This window comes from Sus scrofa, chromosome 5 (assembly GCF_054392235.1).
Source record: "Sus scrofa isolate SSC_HxYL_T2T_F1_AM1 chromosome 5, Sscrofa_HxYL_maternal_Yorkshire_Landrace_v2.0, whole genome shotgun sequence".
NCBI classification, from domain to species: Eukaryota; Metazoa; Chordata; class Mammalia; order Artiodactyla; family Suidae; genus Sus; species Sus scrofa.
In genome coordinates this window covers 53,052,945-53,072,048 of record NC_139387.1, presented here as the reverse complement: position 1 = coordinate 53,072,048, position 19,104 = coordinate 53,052,945, and the positions used below count along the sequence as shown (strand labels likewise).

At 38.9% G+C, this 19,104-nt stretch overlaps 1 protein-coding gene across 6 annotated transcripts in view; it reads left to right on the top strand.

Moving 5' to 3' along the window:
* The window catches only part of SMCO2 (single-pass membrane protein with coiled-coil domains 2), a 34,958-nt gene extending 21,160 nt beyond the window's left edge, over window positions 1-13,798 (top strand). For 5 of the 6 annotated variants that reach the window (XM_084956498.1, XM_084956503.1, XM_084956501.1 and 2 more), the window contains 4 exons: window positions 3,314-3,370; window positions 5,678-5,734; window positions 7,080-7,255; window positions 13,537-13,798. In XM_084956498.1, the coding sequence (XP_084812624.1) occupies window positions 3,314-3,370; window positions 5,678-5,734; window positions 7,080-7,255; window positions 13,537-13,735 (489 nt within the window). In that variant the 3' untranslated portion in view covers window positions 13,736-13,798. The remainder of the gene's footprint in view (window positions 1-3,313; window positions 3,371-5,677; window positions 5,735-7,079; window positions 7,256-13,536) is intronic. The other variant, XM_084956499.1, reaches the window with a different exon arrangement.
* Window positions 13,799-19,104: the final 5,306 nt, after the last annotated feature.

Genomic DNA, 19,104 nt, shown 5'->3' with positions numbered 1-19,104 from the left:
GGCTATAGCTCCGATTCAACCCCTAGCGTGGGAACTTCCCCATGCCACAGGTGTGGCTTTAAAAAGACAATCAATCAATTAAAAAGATTTAATATTCCCTTTTTAAATGTTAAGAAAGTAGTGTCCAACTTTGGACAAGAATTAAGACTTCAGAGTCCTGGCTGATAGTTTTTCTTCTCTACTAAACTTCAGACATTTGAAGAAAAGTCTCTAAAAATGGAAAGAATCTGTACCTAACTACCTTTTTGTTGAAATTGTCAGCCTCTACTTTAGATTAGTAGATTTTGAAAGAAGTAAAAAAGAAAAATGCCTCTTTTATTATAGGAAGGTAATATTTTTTAAACCCTCCCCATATTAAAAACCATCTTCTGATCAGTACAAATTTATCACCAAGGAAAAAATTACCTTTAACTATGGTTTAGTCCAACATTTTGGAGGAGCAGCCTCATTTTGTGCTCGTTGAAAAGTCAAGAGTTTTTCCACTGTCTTGGGCTTTGGAAATTGCACACTGTGAAGAAAGGCAAGAGGACAAAAGCTAAGAAATATTCTGTCTTAAAAATTTTCTTCCAAAAGTCAGCTATATTAAAGGAATGTGAATTTCAACAGGAGGTAGGATAGGGAGGAATGAATATCAAAAGAGTGAAAAGAGAAAAATAGAAGAGCACAAAGACAAATGGAAGTGAAATTTTAAAAACAAACCAACAAGGGCTTGGAATAATATGAAATATGAAGGCATCACAAATATGTATAAGGAGTTCCCATTGTGGCACAGCAGAAATGAATCCGACTAGGAAGCATGAGGTTGCACATTTGATCCCTGGCCTTGCTCAGTGTGTTAAGGGTCTGGCGTTGCTGTGAGCTATGGTGTAGGTCGCAGATGTGGCTTGGATCTGGAGCTGCTGTGGCTGTGGCTGTAGCCGGTAGCTGTAGCTCTGAATAGACCCCTAGCCTGGAAATCTATGCCATGAATGTGGCCCTAAAAAGCAAAAGCAAAAGCAAAAAAAAAAAAAAAAATGTGCAAAGATTATCTATCCTTGAAATACACAACTTTGTATACACTCCCCTGAAAAAAGGGACAGACCTGAAAACTAGACATAGCCCAAATATTCACCAGCTTGTAAGTGAATAAACTGTGGTATGTGCTACCTGATGAAATACTACTCAATGATAAAAAGAAATTGACTTCTTTTTTTTTGTTTTTTAACAGCCGCACCCATGGCATATGGAAGTTCCCAGGAGAGGGTTTGAATGAGAGCTGCAGCTGCTGGCCGACACCACAGCCACAGCAACTCCAGATCTGAGCCATGTCTTCAACCTACACCTCAGCTCAGGGCAACACCAGATCCTTAACCCACTGAGTGAGGCCAGGGATCAAACCCATATCCTCCTGGAGACTGTCAGGTTCTTAACCCACTGAGCCACAACAGGAACTCCAAGAATGGACTTCTTAATAATCCAACAATATAAATGAATCTCAAATGCATTATACTAAGTGAAAGAAGCCAGACTCAGAATATCACATCTGACGAAGGCAAAAACCATAGGAACAAAACAACAGTTTAGTGGTTGCTGGAGTCCAGTGGTAAAAGGGAAGCAGGGATTGACAAAGGGATACAAAGAAATTGTGAATGTGATGGAAATATTCCATATCTTACGGTGGCGATTACACAACAGTGACAGTATGCTCTTTGTCAAAATTCATAGCACCGTACACTTTTAAAAGGTGAGTTTTAATCTAAGTAAACCATATCTCAATGAATGTGACTTAAAAATTGACACAAGTTCTGTCCTCCACGAGACTAAAAGGAGATGGGAAGGACTGCATAAAAACAAACACGATCATATAATAAACAAGAAACTTTAAATTTGATTGTTGCAGAAGCAAAGTCAGTAGGAATGGCTGCAGGTTTACTCTGGTGGAGGGAAAAGTGAAGACTGTTAGAAATAAATATAGTGTGGGAAAGAGTGGGAAAATTAAAGGGGAAGTAAGTTAATAAAGTTAAAGTAATATTACATGTACTGGCTCATTTATTTCTCATGAGGAAATGGAATGACTCAGAAAGGCATGAAAGGGAGAGGAGGGGAAAAGTGGTGAAAATATTTAATCACACACACACACACACACACACACACACACTCGCCAGAAATAAATTTAAGAGAACTTTCAGTTGAGAAAAGGACTTTGAAGTGGCTTTTGGGTGTTGCTTGCTACTGAGCTCCCAAGCTTTCTGAAATCTCCATTCAAGCATAACTTTCATTCTAAGACTGATTCCTATCTCAATTATCTTTGGTACAATCCTCTCTGATAAGTACTGTGCAAAGATATTTAATATATAAACTAGGGCAGCATTTAAAATGTGATTATTATATCACAGCTCCTTTCCATATAATTAAATCACACAATTCAGGGGTTGGTGATGTATGAACTTGGTAAACAAAGGGTGTAGACTGTACATCCCCTATAAGCAGTTTGAGGGTGAACACTCTTGTTTCTTGTATCTACCCAGCACAATGCTTAGCTCCACGGTCACTTCCATAGGATGTAACCAGTGAAATCTTGTTGATTTGGTTTAAAGTTGATTTTCGGAGTTCATGTCCTAGAGCAGCAGAAAGGAATCCGATTAGGAATCATGAGGTTTTGGGTTCGATCCCTGGCCTCACTCAGTGGGTTAAGGGGCCGGTGTTGCCGTGAGCTGTGGTGTAGGTCAAAGACGCGGCTTGGATGGCTTGGATCTGGCATTGCTGTGGCTCAGATATAGGCCGGCAGCTGTAGCTCGGATTAGACCCCTAGCCTGGGAACCTCCATATGCCGTGGGTGCAGCCCTAAAAAGCAAAAAATAAAAAATTTTTAAAAAGTGAAAAACAAAGTTGATTTTGGAGATCAGCACCACAAACAATATGCCAAAAAAATCAGTTTCTATTAAATCTCAAACTATTTGATCATTTGCTTTGTTTCTTTTTCTTTTTTCTTTTCTTTTTTTTTTTTTGGGGGGGGGTATTTTTGTCTTTTTTTTTAGGGCCGCACCCATGACACATGGAGGTTCCCAGGCTAGGGGTAGAGTTTGAGCTATAGCCACGGGCCCACACCACAGCACAGCAGTGTGGGATCCGAGCCGCGTCTGCAGCCTACACCACAGCTCACGGCAACGCGTGATCCTCAACCCACTGAGCAAGGTTAGGGATCGAACCTGCGTCCTCATGGATGCTAGTCGAGTTAGCTAACCTCTGAGCCACGACAGGAACTCCCATTTGCTTTGTTTCAATTTCACACATCATTCATTACAACTTTTGTCCTGTGTCCTTTTGTTTAAAGGAGAAGATCATGGAAATTAAAAGGCAGTTAGGAGAAATGGATAACAAATTTGTCCAGGTAATGATAAAATGACTTTATAATTAAGTTCTTCAAAGAAATCTCTGATATAGAGAATTTTAGGGAATGGAATCCAAAATCCAATGAGACTCAGAATTTTAGACCTGGAAGGGAACTTAGTGTTATTTAGTCTCTGCTCTCATTTTCAGAAAAGTGTAACTCAGAAACATGAAGTGACTTGTCCATTTTTTCACATGAAAAGACCTTGTTCTCCCATTAAATTCTTTTTTTTCCTTCTGGAAATGCATTGTGGCTCATCAGGTTAAGAATCCGACTGGTATCCATGACGATGCGGGTTCAATCTCTGCCCGGCCTCACTCTGTGGGTTAAGGATCCCATGTTGCCACAAGCTATGACATACATCACACCTGTAGCTGTGGTATAAGCTGACTGCTCTGATTCAGTCCCTGGCCTGGCAACTTCCATATACTATGGGTGTTGTAAAAAGAAAAAAAATTATCTCTTTCTATACTTAAAAAAATTTTTTTCTAATAAAAGTAATGCAGGCTTATTTTGATAATTAAAACATTATAGAACTATTTCATATAAAAAAAGAAAAATAATCCCACTCTTTCAAAAACACAGTAAACATTTTAGATATTTATATTCTAAAATTTCAGCTGTGCCTGCGTCATATGTGCCTGGGCCAGGGATTGAATCAGAGGTGCAGCTGCAACATATGCCACAGATGCAGCAATGCCAGATTCTTAACCCACTGTGCCACAGCAGGAATTCCCATGTTGTTATTTTAATGGGATTATATTATATATACTGTTTTAGAACTTGCCTTTTTCACTTAGCATTTTTTCTTCAACAACTTTCTATGCCACTAGATGCCATTTTATTTTTTCACTGTTTACATAGTGCAGGATTTGATTTTAGAATATATTAAATTTGCTTTGTTGGATATTTAGGGCTTTATACCAATGTTTACCATTACAAACTGTGCCTCAGAAATCCATATGTTTTCTTGCTTTTGCAAGCACTTCTTTAAGAATCAGTTTCTATAAATGACATCTATAGAAACCATCTTTCTTAAATCCCTGAACACTGTTTTTTCTGCTATAGCTCTGTTTTTCAAGGTGTCCTGCAAGTCCATTATGGACGGATTAATTTAAAACCATTAAAAGTATTATTTACTCCTGATATATGTACAACTGGCACTCACATCTTAGAAGGGGATGGTTTGCTTTCATCCCATGTCTTGATCTTACTGATAGAAACCAACCGAAACCATCTATAATCTCTACCTGACATCCTAAAGGAGGCAGGGAAGGAAAAGAGGAACCAGACAGTTTTTGTGGACAGCTCTTTTGCTAAACCATAAGGCCTGGATAGTCAAACTAACATAATGAATACTTATATTTTTTTATTGAAGCAGAGTTGATTTACAATGTCGTGTTATTATCAGATATACAGCAAAGTCATTCAATTTTATATATACATAAGTTATATATAAAAGATCCATATAAATCTTTTTTCTTTTCAGATTTTTTTCCTTATAGGTTATTACAAAATATTGAGAATAGTTCCCTATGCTATATACTAGGTCTTTTGTTGGCTATTTATTTTATTTATAGTAGTATGTATATGTTAATCTCAATTCCTAATTTACCTCTCTCCCTTTGCCACTTCAGTAACCACAAATTTGTTTTCATTGTCTGTGGGTCTATTTCTGTTTTCCACGTAAGTTCATTTATATCTTTTTTTTTTTTTTTTAGTTTCTACATATAGGTGATATCATGTGATCTTTGTCTTTTTCTATCTGACTTACTTCACTTAGTATGATAATCTCTAGGTTCAACCAAGTTGCTGCAAATGGCATTATTTCATTCTTTATGGCTGAGTAATATTCCATTGTATATGTGTACCACATCCTCTTTATCCAATCATCTGTCAATGGACAAAGAAGACTTACATTTATAGATTAAAAATTTTTAAATATTTAGAAGACATACAGGCTTTTTTCCTCAGAAATATATTGTTTCTACAACTAATGTCCTGGCGGAAATTTCGGGAGAAAGGAGAGAGTAATGAATATAGAAAAAGATGACTTATAATCAGCTGCTATTGTGTAAATTTATATTTCTAAAATATTAAAAGTAATTTATTAATCTTTTGGTTATATCTCCTGAGATATCTCATGATTGCACTGTGAATTTGTTCTAAGAGGAAAGATTTGACTGAATAAAAGTAAGTTCCAACGTAGCCTTTTTATGACTAAGTGGTATCTGAATGAGTATGGTTTATTGTATAAACCAGAAAATATAACTCCTATTTTACCCAAAATTGTGGGTGTCTTTTCAGGCTGATGCTTGCAATGAAGCTCATGAATTAAAGGAGAAACTCATTGCAAGAATAGAGGTAAGAGTTCAGAGTTACACAATTTCAAATGATGATAAAATAGCATGATTTAAATCTAAATACAAAGGTAATTCTTTCCCTAGAAGTTGAGCTCATACCACTTACTGGTCTCTTTCTAGCCTTTTCACCGCTTCTCCCCCTCCTGACCTCCTGCTTTGGGCTGACAGAACAGCTCACAGGTGTGGTGTACTTCCAAGCTCTCATACCTCTTAGCTGCTTCTACAGCTCCTCCAGTCAGAGTTTGTACTCCATGTCTACATATTATCCACTCTTCAAGGCTCAGCTCAAATATCACCCTGTCTTCCAGACCTCCCCTAATCTCCCCTAGCCAGAAAAATGACTCCATTTCTGAACTCCTCCAACAAGATTTTATACATTGAGGTAACTGTGAATGGGTGAATGAAACAATGAATAAGTGAATGAACCTATCACCTGTTCAGAGATACCTAATCATCCCACCTACCTAGAGTAGATGTCCCACCACCAAACCTCAGCTACTATGTCTCATCACCTTATTTACTCTTGCTTTAGTGTGTATTTTAATTTATAGTACCTAATGTATATATGTGTTTAGTTGTTTATTGCTTGTCACCCAATCCCTATAAATGCACATGTAATTCCTTGTCTGTTTTGTTAAAAAATAAAAACACATGTGCCTTCAATAAAATTTGAAAAAGAAAATAGGAGTTCCCCTTGTGGCTCAGTGGGTTAAGAGCCCAACCCATGTCCATGAGGATGAGCGTTTGATCCCTGGCCTCACACAGTGGGTTCCAGTGTTGCTGCAGGCTGTGGTATGGTTCACAGACGTGGCTTGGATCTGGCGTTGCTGTGGCTGTGGCATAGGCCAGCAGCTGCAGCTCTGATTCGACCCCTAGCCTGGGAACTTCCATATGCAGGTGTGGCCCTAAAAGGAAAAAAATAAGTATATAAAAACACATGTGCGATAGAATGCCCATTCCTTGTCTAGTTTGTTAACTGCTATATCCTAGAAGAGTGCCTGGGAGGAATCACTCAATAATGTTTTGCATGGATGAGCAAATTGAATAGGTGAATTCAATAAAAAGATAACTAATCTTTCTACTTGAATAATCCAATAGTTAAAGATTAGCACGTGGGTCTTGTTTAATTTTCTACCATAGTGTGACCTCACTCTGTAAATGTGTAAGTCTCTTTCCTTAGGTGAGTATGCACCTGCCGTGACCTCCTCACGTGCCTTACATGTGATTTGCAAGGTGAGCCCCTGAAATGTTCCAGGAGAAAGGCATTCTGCATCATCTCCAATGATAAGGACAAACATGTAGAATCATTTTGTTTTTAAATGATTGCTCTTTCCCCCCCCCCCCAGAACTTTTGCAAGGGCATGACTCTTCTAAATACAAAGCTAGGGATATACCAGATGCAAGGAGAGAAGACAGACTCTCAGAGTCCTGAAGAAATGGGCAGTGAAGAAAGGGAGCCCCTGCTTCCTCAGGCTCCAATACCCGCCTTAGTGCAGAACTCTCCTCCCGGCATTACAATGTGGTAAGTGAGGGATGGGGCCTTGGGGGCTGGAAAAAGGCCAAAAAATGGATAAGCTATCATAAGATTGAATTTCGTCAATGGCTAACTAAAAAGTTCTTTTCTCTTTTTATGTATGTATTAATTTATTTTCTTTGTTTTTAGGGCCCCACCCATGGCATATGCAAGTTCCCTGGCTAGGGGTCAAATCAGAGCTACAACTGCTGGCCTACACCACAGCCACAGCAACATGGGATCCAAGCTGTGTCTATGAACTAAACCACAGCTCACAGCAACTCCTGATCCCTAACCCACTGAGTGAGGCCAGGGATGGAACCTGCATCCTCATGGATACTAGTTGGGTTCTTAACCTTCTGAACCACAATGAGAACTCCATTTTATCTTTTTCAATTAAATATTTATTGTTGTTTTTTAAATATTTATTGTCATAATATTTTTCTCATTATTTTAAATAGGTCTGTTGCATTGGATACGTAGATACTGTATCTACGATACTATATATACATAAATCTTAGATAACTTGTTCTAGATAACTGTCTATACATAAATCTTAAAGCTCTGATGCAGCCACGTCCATGAAAGAACATACCTGCTGAGCAGATCTGGAAACTTTTATTTTCTGGACAGGATCCCTCTCCCTTGTTTGGTATTGAAGTCATACATACTGGCAAATTCTAACTCTTTGGATTGCTTTCTGGAGATGCCACACCATCATATATACCCTGAGTAGTACTCTGCACTAAGAAAGCTTTTTTGGTTCTTTAACCCCAATCACCAACCCAAGTAGAATCTCCAGTTCCTTCTTTTGTGTGTACACAGTGTACCTGGCACATAATCCTGACATGGCACCCACAGTATATTCTTGCAATTAAATAGTTTCCAATCTGTCTTCTCTTAATACTCCATAGGCTACTTGAAGATTTGGGGACATGAAATGTAAAATATATTCATCATGGTCAACAAATATTAAATTAATAAATGAGAAGTGATGGCAAGGAAAATGCTGGAGTAAAGACCCCAGAAAATTTCCTCCTTCATAAAATCAGTGATCAAGCTGGAAAATGTTATCAGAATCCACTTTTTCAGAACTCTTAAAATTAAGGATTTAGAATCTAGAATACAAACTCTTAAAACTCAAAAATAAAAAGACCACCCATTTTTTTAATGAGCAAAAAAAATGAATAGAGGAAATGATCACTGCATTATAAATCAGCTATATTTCAATAAATCTTTAAAAAGTGAAAATCAATAAAAAAAATTGAATAGACATTTCTTCAAAGAAGATGTACAAATGCACCCCCCCCCAAAAAAAACATGAAAAAACACTCAGTCTAAAAGCAAAATTAACATATCATTGATCATTGGGGAAATGCAAGTAAAAATAGCAAGATACCATTTAGTTTGGCAGTTCCTGAAAATGTTAAGGTTCCATATGATCCACTCCTAAGTATATACACAAAGAACTGAAAATATGTGTTCACACGAAAGCCTATACACAAATGTTTACAGCAGCTAAAAAGTGGAAACAAAACAAATATTCATCAACTCATAAATAGGTGAACAAAATGTGGTATATGCATACAATGGAGTATTATGCAGCCACAAAAAAGAATAAAGTACCTATACATGCTACATCGTGAATGACCCTTGAAGACATTATGCTAAGCAAAAGAAGTAAGACCCAAAAGGCCACATGCTATATGATTCCATTCACACAAAATGTTCAAAATAGGAAAATCCATGTAGATAGAAAGTAGATTAGTGGTTGCCAGGCTTGGGGATAGTGGGAAATAGTTTGGGGGAAGAATTTTGCTGAAAATTCCCTGGAATTAGATCGTGGTGATAGTTGTACAACCTTATGTGCAAACTAAAAGCCACGGAATTTTACACTTAAAAGGTAAAGTCTATGACCCGTGGATTATATCTAAAAAATAAAGAGACAGATAAGTAAATAAGTGAATGTCTTTCAGTGATCACTTAACTGTGTTATATGGGCAGATAATCCAGTTCAGCTGGCCAGCTTTCGTCACATCATTACATCCTAATTAAGATGGCCTAAGACTTTGACCAGTCTCTTGTCAGAGAGCTGGAAACACACTGGTTCCATTTAAGTATATTCATACAGGAGTTCCTGTTGTGGTTCAGTGGTTAACGAATCCGACTAGGAACCATGAGGTTGTGCATTCGATCCCTGGTTTTGCTCAGTGGGTTAAGGATCCGGCCTTACCGTGAGCTGTGGTATAGGTTGCAGACGCGGCTTGGATCCCGCGTTGCTGTGGCTCTGGCGTAGGCCAGTGGCTACAGCTCCAATTCAACCCCTAGCCTGGGAACCTCCATATGCCGCGGGAGCGGCCCAAGAAATTGTAAAAAGACAAAAATAAAAATTAAAAAAAAAAATTAAAATTAAAAAAGATCCTAGGACATCTGCCTTCTTTAAAAAAAAAAAAAAAGTATATTCATACATTATTGGGGTTTTTTTTGAGGGGGTTTATATTGCAGACTAAGTCAATCTTTCTGTATCAGTTTTGCTCTTTTTAGCTTCAAAGGGTGGGTGGCCTTTTCCTGGTATTATCCTCAATCCCTTAGTTCCTTTACAGTCTTCCCCTATGGACTGACCACAAATAACGTAAACATTCTTGAAAAGATTAAAGGTATTATGTATGGCAGGTTTTTGAAAATAAATAAGTAGTATTCAAAAGTCAAAAGAATTTTTTTTTTTAATTGTTTCTGGAGTTGCAGACATGGCGCAGCCGAAATGAATCTGACTAAGAACCAAGAGGTTGTGGGTTCGATCTCTGGCCACTGAGCAAGGCCAGGGGTTGAACCTGTATCCTCATTGATGCTAGTCAGATTCATTTTTGCTGAGCCACAAAGGGAAGTCCCAGGATGCAGGTTCAATCCCTGGCCTCACTCAGTGGGTTAAGGATCCAGCATTGCCATGAGCTGTGGTGTAGTTTGCAGACATGGCTCCAATCTGATGTTGCTGTGTCTGTGGCGTAGGCCAGCAGCTGTAGCTCCCATTGGACCCCTATCCTGGGAACCTCCATATGCTGTGGGTGCAGGCCTAAATAAAAGCAAATAAATAAATAAATAATAAATAAAACTGCTTTCTTTCTTTCTTTCTTTCTTTCTTTCTTTCTGGCCATGCCCAGGGCATGCAGAAGTTCCAAGGCCAGGGATCAAACCACACAACAGTAGTGACACCAGATCCTTAACCCACTAGGCCAACAGGGAACTCCTTCAAAAGCATGTTTTTATTCTTTACGGAAGATAAATTCAAAATAAGTAAAATTATTAATGACACTAATTTTTTATTCCATCAGGTGATATGAAAAAACATGTTTTGATTTAGAAACTATGATTTTTCCAAAGAAAAGATGTCTGAAACTTTAAAAATAAATATTATACATGTTGTTTTTTTGCTTAATAAAAGAAATATTTTTAAATTTACATTATGTCACATTGTCTTGTAAATAAAAATCATATGATTGAGTAATGTCATGAAATAAATCTGAATCCATCCATATCTGGAGTGTTCACTAAAAGTAAAAGGAAAAACTGGAAGGACACATTCTAAACCAAAGGAAAACAAACCAAAAACAAACAAACCAAATAAAACAAAAAGTTATTAAAAAACAGAGGTGTTCCTATTGTGGCTCAGTGGGTTAAGGACCCAAGCTTATTTCTGTGAGGATTCAGTTTCTTTGGGGGGGGGGGTTGCGGGCAGCACACCTGTGGCCATATGGAGATTCCCAGGCTAAGGGGTGAATCAGAGCTGTAGCCGCTGGCCTACACCACAGCCACAGCAATGCTGGACCTGAACCATGTCTACAACCTACACCACAACTCACAGCAACGCCAGATCCCTAACCCACTGAGCGAGGCCAGGGATTGAACCTGCATCTTCATGGATGCTAGTCAGATTCATTTTTGCTGAGCCGCAAAGAGAAGTCCCAGGATGCAGGTTCAATCCCTGGCCTCACTCAGTGGGTTAAGGATCCTGCATTGCCACAAGCTGCAGCATAGGTCACAGATGTGGCTTGGATCTCATGTTGCCATGGCTTTGGTGTAGACCACAGCTGCAGCTCAGATTCGACCCCTAGCCTGGAAACTTCTATATGCCACAGGTGTGGCTGTAAAAAGGGGGGAAAAAATGGAAGGAAAGAAAGAATAAATGAAAGGAAGAGATGTAAGAAAGGAAAATAAACAGCTGGTTATATTAAGGTGATGTAATTGTACTTCTTCATTTCTCTGTTTTCCAAGTTATCTGCAATTTTTTTCTTTTCTTTACTCTTTTTTTAGGGCCACACCTGCAGCATATGTAAGTTCCCAGGCTAGGGGTCAGATTGGGGCTGGGCTACGCCACAGCCAAAGCAATGCCAGATTCTAGCTGTGTTTGCAACCTACACCACAGCTCAGGGCAACGCTGGATCCTTAACCCACTGATTGAAGCCAGGGATCAAACTTGCATTCTCATGGATACTAGTTGGGTTAGTTACTGCTGAGCCACAAAGGAACTCCCCAAGTTATCTGTAATTTAGCAAAAATGATTTTTTTCTTTAAAAAAATTAATGTTAAAATGTTTCTTTGAAAATGGTCCAGTTTAATATTTCCATAGATGATAAATTTTGGAGTTTAGGAAGATAGTGTTTACTTACTAGATATGCTTTGAAAATGTGTCATTTTTCTTTTCATAAGAAAGAACACATTTAGATTCAGTGCTTCTTGAGGACAGGACATTTCTGTTTCACCTTAGCAGCCCGCAAGGCCTCTTCCTAACAGTATTTTAAGAACGTTGGTCCTTTAATAAATGTGTGAAGTAGAAGCAATTATTTGTGTAACTGCCAAGAGATAGCCAGTGGCAATAATGCCAGGAAAACTGGCTGAGATTCATGGAATCCACTGAGTTGGATCACAAAATAGCTAACTGTAACTGTGCTCTAGATTTTCTTTTCTGAAATGTATTATAGATGTTAATTATCTCCAGGTAACTGGATTATCTGTGACATTTTTTTTTCTTCTTTATGTTCTTCCGGATTTTCCAGATCTTCTACCTTAATCATGGTGTATTGCATCTGTAATTAGAAAATAATAATTCAAGGACTTAAAAGCACATAAATGAAATTTTTAAAAAGGCATGTCTGGTGCTAAGATAAAACTGGTGATAGAGGAGTTCCTCGGTGGCTCAGAGGGCTAATGATCTGGCGTTGTCCCTGCTGTGACATGGGTTCTATCCCTGGCCCATGAACTTCTTCATGCCTTGGGTGTGGCCAAAAAAACCCCAAAACTGGTGATAGAGCTGAAGTCCGCTTGCAACTGTATTTTGTGTCCTGAAGAAAATCTAACTGCTGTGCCTTTATTTCCCCTGAAATAGGCAACATATGCCTACAGGCGAGGGAAAGACAGCTGTAACCTCTAGAGTGGTTATTGGGAAAGAGCATTTCCAAGGAAAGAGCCCCACAATATCTAGGGTTTTCACTGTTTCATGGCTATAGAGTCTTAGGATAGACTTTGGTGTTCGTCCACTCCAAGTTCCTTCTTTTGCAGATGTCAGCAGAGGTCAAGAGAAGTTCAGTTACTTGAAGTTGTAGAGCTGCTTGGGTGGAGGAACCAAGAGTCACATCAGGGTGGTTTTCTTCAGAATGTTCTTTTATTTATTTATTTGTTTGTGTGTCTATGTATTGATTGATTGATTTATAATTGATGTACAGTATTAAATTAGTTTCAGGTGTACAACATAGAGATTCAACATTTCTATAGATTCTAGTGCGTTTAAATTTATCGCAGGAGTTCCTGGTGTGGCTCAGTGGTTAACGAATCCGACTAGGAACCATGAGGTTGCAGGTTTGATCCCTGGCCTTGCTCAGTGGGTTAAGGATCCGGCATTGCCGTGAGCTGTGGTGTAGGTTGCAGATGCGGCTCGCATCCCGAGTTGCTGTGGCTGTGGTGTAGGCCGGCAGCTACAGCTCTGATTAGACCCCTAGCCTGGGAAACCTCCAAATGCCACAGGTGTGGCCCTATAAAGCAAAAAAAAAAAAAAGCAAAAAAAAAAAAAATTCTGAATAAATAAATAATTTATCGCAAAATAATGGCTATATTTCTCCGTACTGTACAATATACCCTTGTCACATATGCATTTTATACAAAGTAGTTTCTGTCTCTTAATCCCCATCCCTATCTTGCTCCCTCGGCCACCGTACTGCCCCCTTCTCCCCACCAGTAACCACTAGTTTGTTCTCTATATCCTTCAAAATGTCCTTAACAGAGGTTTTCTTTCCTTGTAGGAAACGTGCCTTGAAGATTTTCATCTTGCTTTATGTGGTCATCTTCACTGGACTTTCTTGCTACATACTACTTTTTGACGCTACATTTATCTTTGAAAGGATACTCCCTACAATTCTTGGGCGCCGCAGAATGTGGGAACTACGGGAGATTATCGCACCGTTCTTGAATTTGGAAGTGGAAGACTTGTTACCCTCCTAGAGATACAGAAGTTACTGTTACCCTACTGACTTTCCTCCCAATAAAATTCTGGCTGTTCCTGTATTATGGTGGTTAACATATTTTTATTTTTATTTTATATTTTTAAAAGATACTTAAAAAAAAAAACTTCAGGAGGAGTTCCCATTGTGGCTCAGCAGGTTAAGAACCTGACTAGTCTCCATGAGGATGAGGGTTTGATCCCTGGCCTCACTCAGTGGGTTAAGGATCTGGCATTTCTGTGAGCTGTGGTGTAGGTCACAGAGGCAGCTTGGATCTGGCATTGCTGTGAGCTGTGGCCTAGGTCTCAGATGCTGCTCAGATCTGGCACCATAGCTGGTATAGGAGAGCAGCTACAGTTCCAATTTAACCCCTAACCTGGGAACTTCCATATGCTGAAGATGCGGCCCTAAAAGGGGGGAAAAGCACTACAGGGTGTTTTGCAAAGGACATTCAAGTTATGCAGAAATTGTTTGATAATAGAGAAAAATGAAAACAATTTGTCTTTACCCCTATGACTTGCAAGAGCATCTTGAATCATTCCACGCCTTTTTAAAATGTTTACTTCAAACCACTAGCCTCTCTTCTCCCTCAACCCGAGGACACTGAGACTATCCAGCATTAGCTTTCTTGGGTGTTTATTTCCCTCATTTTGACCTCTGATGTCTCAAAAAAGAAAGCACAGAATTCCTCTCAATTTTTTTTTTTTTTTAAATCTAATTGGTGCCACGTTTTGAGTGCAATGGACAGTTCTTGATTTTGCTCTGTCATTCATTTCTCCTTTTGGTAAGAGCCACCATAATTTTGCTTTGAAAGAATATTTTTCCTCAGTGAGTATAACGGCAGTTGCCTTTTTGGTTAACATTCCCTATCTTTTTATTAATAAGAGTTTGGAATATGTTAAATCAGACATCCTCCAAGAATTTTGAGAAGAATCATAAAAGAAAGGAAATGATGGGTAATTCAATTCTGTATACTAGCCCATACATTTTTCTGCTTAAGCAGCCAGAGTTGGTTCTATTGCTTATATTAAAAAAGGAAGTGTAATTGATACAGTTTTTGTTTTTGTTTTAATGGCTGCACCCAGGGCATATGGAAGTTCCCAGGCAAGGGAATGAATCGCGTACCAGCTGTGATCTATGCCACAGCTGCCGCAAGGCTGGATCCTTTCACCCACTGTGCCAGGCTGGGAATCAAACCCTTGCCTCTGCAGCACCCTGAGCCATTGCAATTAGATCCTTAATCCACTGTGCCACAGTGCAAACTCCTAATTGATATGGTTTTAAAAGTCAGACCAGAGCATTTTTATTCCTGTGTAGGTAATGAGGAAATAGTAAACATTATTCGCAATATAAAAAATAGCTATAATTGAACTGTGCACGTTTAATAGATCCTTGAAGAATAAACTGGTGTAGGTGGGCAAATGGGATGTGAGAGATCAGGTAAAAGGCCTGATCAGTGGTTCAGGTGAACTAAAGAGGTGGGAATGGGAATGAAAAGGAGGAAATGGGTGAGGTCGTTATTGCAAGGGTGGCTTTTATGATAATTGCTTGGATAATGGATGTGGGGTTGGGGAGTGGTGACAGGTAGGAGTGGCATTCAGCCTAGTTCTCACATTTGAATGGGTCTTAAGGGATGGATACATTTTCATAGTAGAGACGAGGAAAAGGCATTTCAGAGACAAGAACATACTGAGTAAAATTTAAAAGCCATGGATATAAAGGGAGAGTCAGGAAGACCAGTTTGTATGTTCCTTTATTTTTTTAATTTTTATACAAATTCTTATGCAATTTTTAAAGGTTACTTTCAATTTGCATTTATTAAACATCGGCTGTATTCCCCTCATTGTACAATACATCCTTGAACCTATTATACCCAATATTTTATACCTCCCACTCCTCTACCCCTATATTGCCCCTTTTACACTGGTAACCACTAGCTTTTTCTCTATATCTGTGAGTCTGCTTCTTTTTTGTTATACTCACCATTTTTTTGTATTTTTTAGATCCTGTATATAAGTGATATCATACTTATATGTCTTATATGTCTTTGCCTCACTTATTTCACTTAGCATGATGCCAACTTTTATTTTTTGTGGCCAAGTAATATTCCATTGTGCATATGTACCACATCTTCTTTATCCCTTCATGTGTTGAGGGACACTTAGGTTGCTTCCCTATCTTAACAATTGTAAATAATGCTGCTACGAACACTGGGGTGCCTGTATCTTCTCAAATGAGTGTGTGTGGGTTTTTTTTCCTTCAGATATATAACCAGGAGTAGAATTTCTAGGTCATATGGTAATTTTTGTTTTTAGTTTTTTGAAAAACCTCCATACCATTTTCCACAGTAGCTGCACCAATTTATATTCCTACCAACAGCACACTTCGTATGTTCCTTTAAAATATTCTGCCTGGTTCATTTTGTGGTCATTTTGGAACAGTGATTCCTAAACACTAGTTCATGGACTGGATGCATCAGAATCACTTAGGAAGTTTTATTGGGTAGAGATTTCCAACCCCACCCCGGAGACACTGAAATTCAGCAAAGCTAACATAGGGCTCCAGAAGTTTATTTTTTAAAATCTCCCCAGCTAAATCTAATACAAATCCAAATTTGTGAACCATGCCTTGTTACACTAGAACAATGCTATGCATATAGCAGGTACTCAATAAAGATCTGTTGAAGTACATTAAGTTTGGTGTTCTTTGTGGCCTCGCTGTCACATCATGCAGTACTACATTCAATATTGTTCAATAATTTCCATCATAGCCATTTTCCCAGTGTCCCCATCTTTTCACACCCTTGAAGTATCTTTGACTCCTTTACTGGCTTTTTGTTTTAACATTCCAGGAATCACTAGGTCCTTCCAATTCTACAGAAAATTTTCTCAGATCAGCCCCCATTCTTTGCATTTATAATGTTTCCATTCTGATAGGCTTTATCATACAAATGGATTACTGCTGGGAAAAGCCAGCTTATTGTTTCCACTTCCATAAACTGCTATCATTCGCACAAACTTAGAAAAGCAGAGACTCCAAATGCCACTTACATCCTGACTGTCTACAGCCAGCAACCTACATCAATAGCTCAATTGTGAAATGTGCTTGTGAGTGGGTCTCAAGAGGTAAAGTTTAGCAGGATTCCACAAAGAGACTTTTAATGATACATTTACCTCAGCATCACCTCCAGAAATTCTGAATCTTTAGATCTAGAATGAAACTCTAATATCTTCTATTTTATTTTATTTTTCTTCTTTCAGGGGTGCCCCCCATGGCATATGGAAGTTCCTGGGCTAGGGGGTCAAATTGGAGCTGCAGCTGCAGGCCTCTGTCACAGGCAACACAACGCTGGATCCTTAACCCACTGAGTGACGCCAGGGATTGATCCCACACATTCATGGGTAGCAGTTGGTTTTTAACCTGCTGAGCCACGATGGGAACTCCAATATCTTCTATTTTAATCATTTCCCCTAACAACTCTCGGGGCCCAAAGCTTAAGCACTACCACGCTGTGCTATGGGCAAAAGTTACCTGGGGTTACAATTTGGCTGAGATCCAATACAAGCTTAAACAAGAGGTAGGTAAATTTGAGGGGGCAGGGAGAGGGAATGGAGGGTGAGTGAGGGAATTTCCAGGACACAGGGAAAAAGCCAAAAGCTCAGGGAACAATGAGTAACATACTCAAAAGGTCTTGTGATAGTGAGAGAATATGCTGACAGCTTGAAAAAAGCCAGTTAGACATGTTTATAGATAAAAAGACTATTCAGACGACAAATTTGTGGAAAGAATTCTGTGCCTGTATTTTACTACCTTCAGGTACATTCCCACTGCTGAATACAGATATCAGCTGATTTATTTGTAATACCAAAATAGAAGCTTTAAGTAGCTCAAATAAAGCTAAAAGTCTTGCAATAATTATATAACACTAGTAATGTATGTAGGGAACTAGATTCTTTTAAAGAATTAATATTTTACTAACTTCCAAGATACATTTTATTAGGATTTAAAGGGAGATAGAATAATCTTCTCTGGGGCATGAATATCCCTAAAGTGGAAACAGTGGTATTTCACATCAATTTATTTTCAGTTTGTCATCATCTCAGATAGATGTCACAGTGTTCTACTCTACTGAGAGAGGGAAACATTTCGTAAAGTACTGTAATATTAAGATGATATAAATGTCTGCATGTGGTAATTCAGTTCACTGCCTTGGTTGTTTTATTTCAGATCTTTAAAATGCCATCTTCAATTGAGTCAGCTCCTGTACTCAAGATCACTTACAAAAAAATGGATCAGGGAGTTGCCGTCGTGGCTCAGTGGTTAATGAGCCTGACTAGGATCCACGAGGATGCAAGTTCGATCCCTGGCCTCCATCTGTAGATTAAGGATCTGGTGTTGCCATGAGCTGTGGTGTAGGTTGCAGATGCGGCTCGGATCCTGCGTTGCTGTGGTGTAGGCCGGTGGCCACCACTCAGTTTCAACCTCTAGCCTGGGAACCTCTATATTGCCAGGGCGTGGCTCTAAAATAGCCAAAAAAAAAAAAAAAAAAAAAAAAAAGGATCAGAATGTAATTGGCCTAAGGCAATCCCAGTGGCTCTGATCCCCTTGCTAGTGACTGGTTTAGATGCAAATACATGATTTGATTCTGACCAATGAGATTTGAAAGTGTACCTACTAGGGGAGGACATGTTTTTGAGCAAAAGTTTAAAAAGACACAGTAGCACAGTAGGAAGAAAAGATCTCTCTCTGTTCTTCTTTTTCTTTTTCTTTTTCTTTTTTTATCTTTTTAGAGCCGTGCCTGTGGCATATGGAAGTTCCCAGTTTAGGGCTTGAATCAGAGCTACAGCTCACAGCCTGTGCCACAGCCATAGCAACTTGGTATCAGAGCCAGGTCTGTGACCTATGTCACAGCTCACTGCAATGCTGGATCCTTCCTTAACCCACTGAGGGAGGCGCAGCTGGGATTTGTCGTTCCTGGGGCTATGGCTTAGACAGCTACATCTCCAATTCGACCTCTAGCCTGAAAACTTCCATATGCCACGGTGTGGCCCTAAAAAGACCCAAATCAATAAATGAATAAAAGAAAAAATATAAAAAATAAGTTGAGTGACTTTTGCTTTCTTTAGGAAGTGGATCCAGAGAAATCTTAAGTTTAATTTGTGAATAGCTACCATCTTGAAATTAAATGGCAGCAAATGAAAGCTCTGCGTGCTGAATTAAGAAAGTTCCTTTAATGATTGAACTCCTGCTTTACCAAATGACCAGGTTATATGCAGTTGTTTTGCTTTCTAGAATAAGAACAAGCAGTAGCGTCGATGCGGACATTTGAGTTTCCTGAATGAAGAGCAATTGATTACATGGCCAGATGTC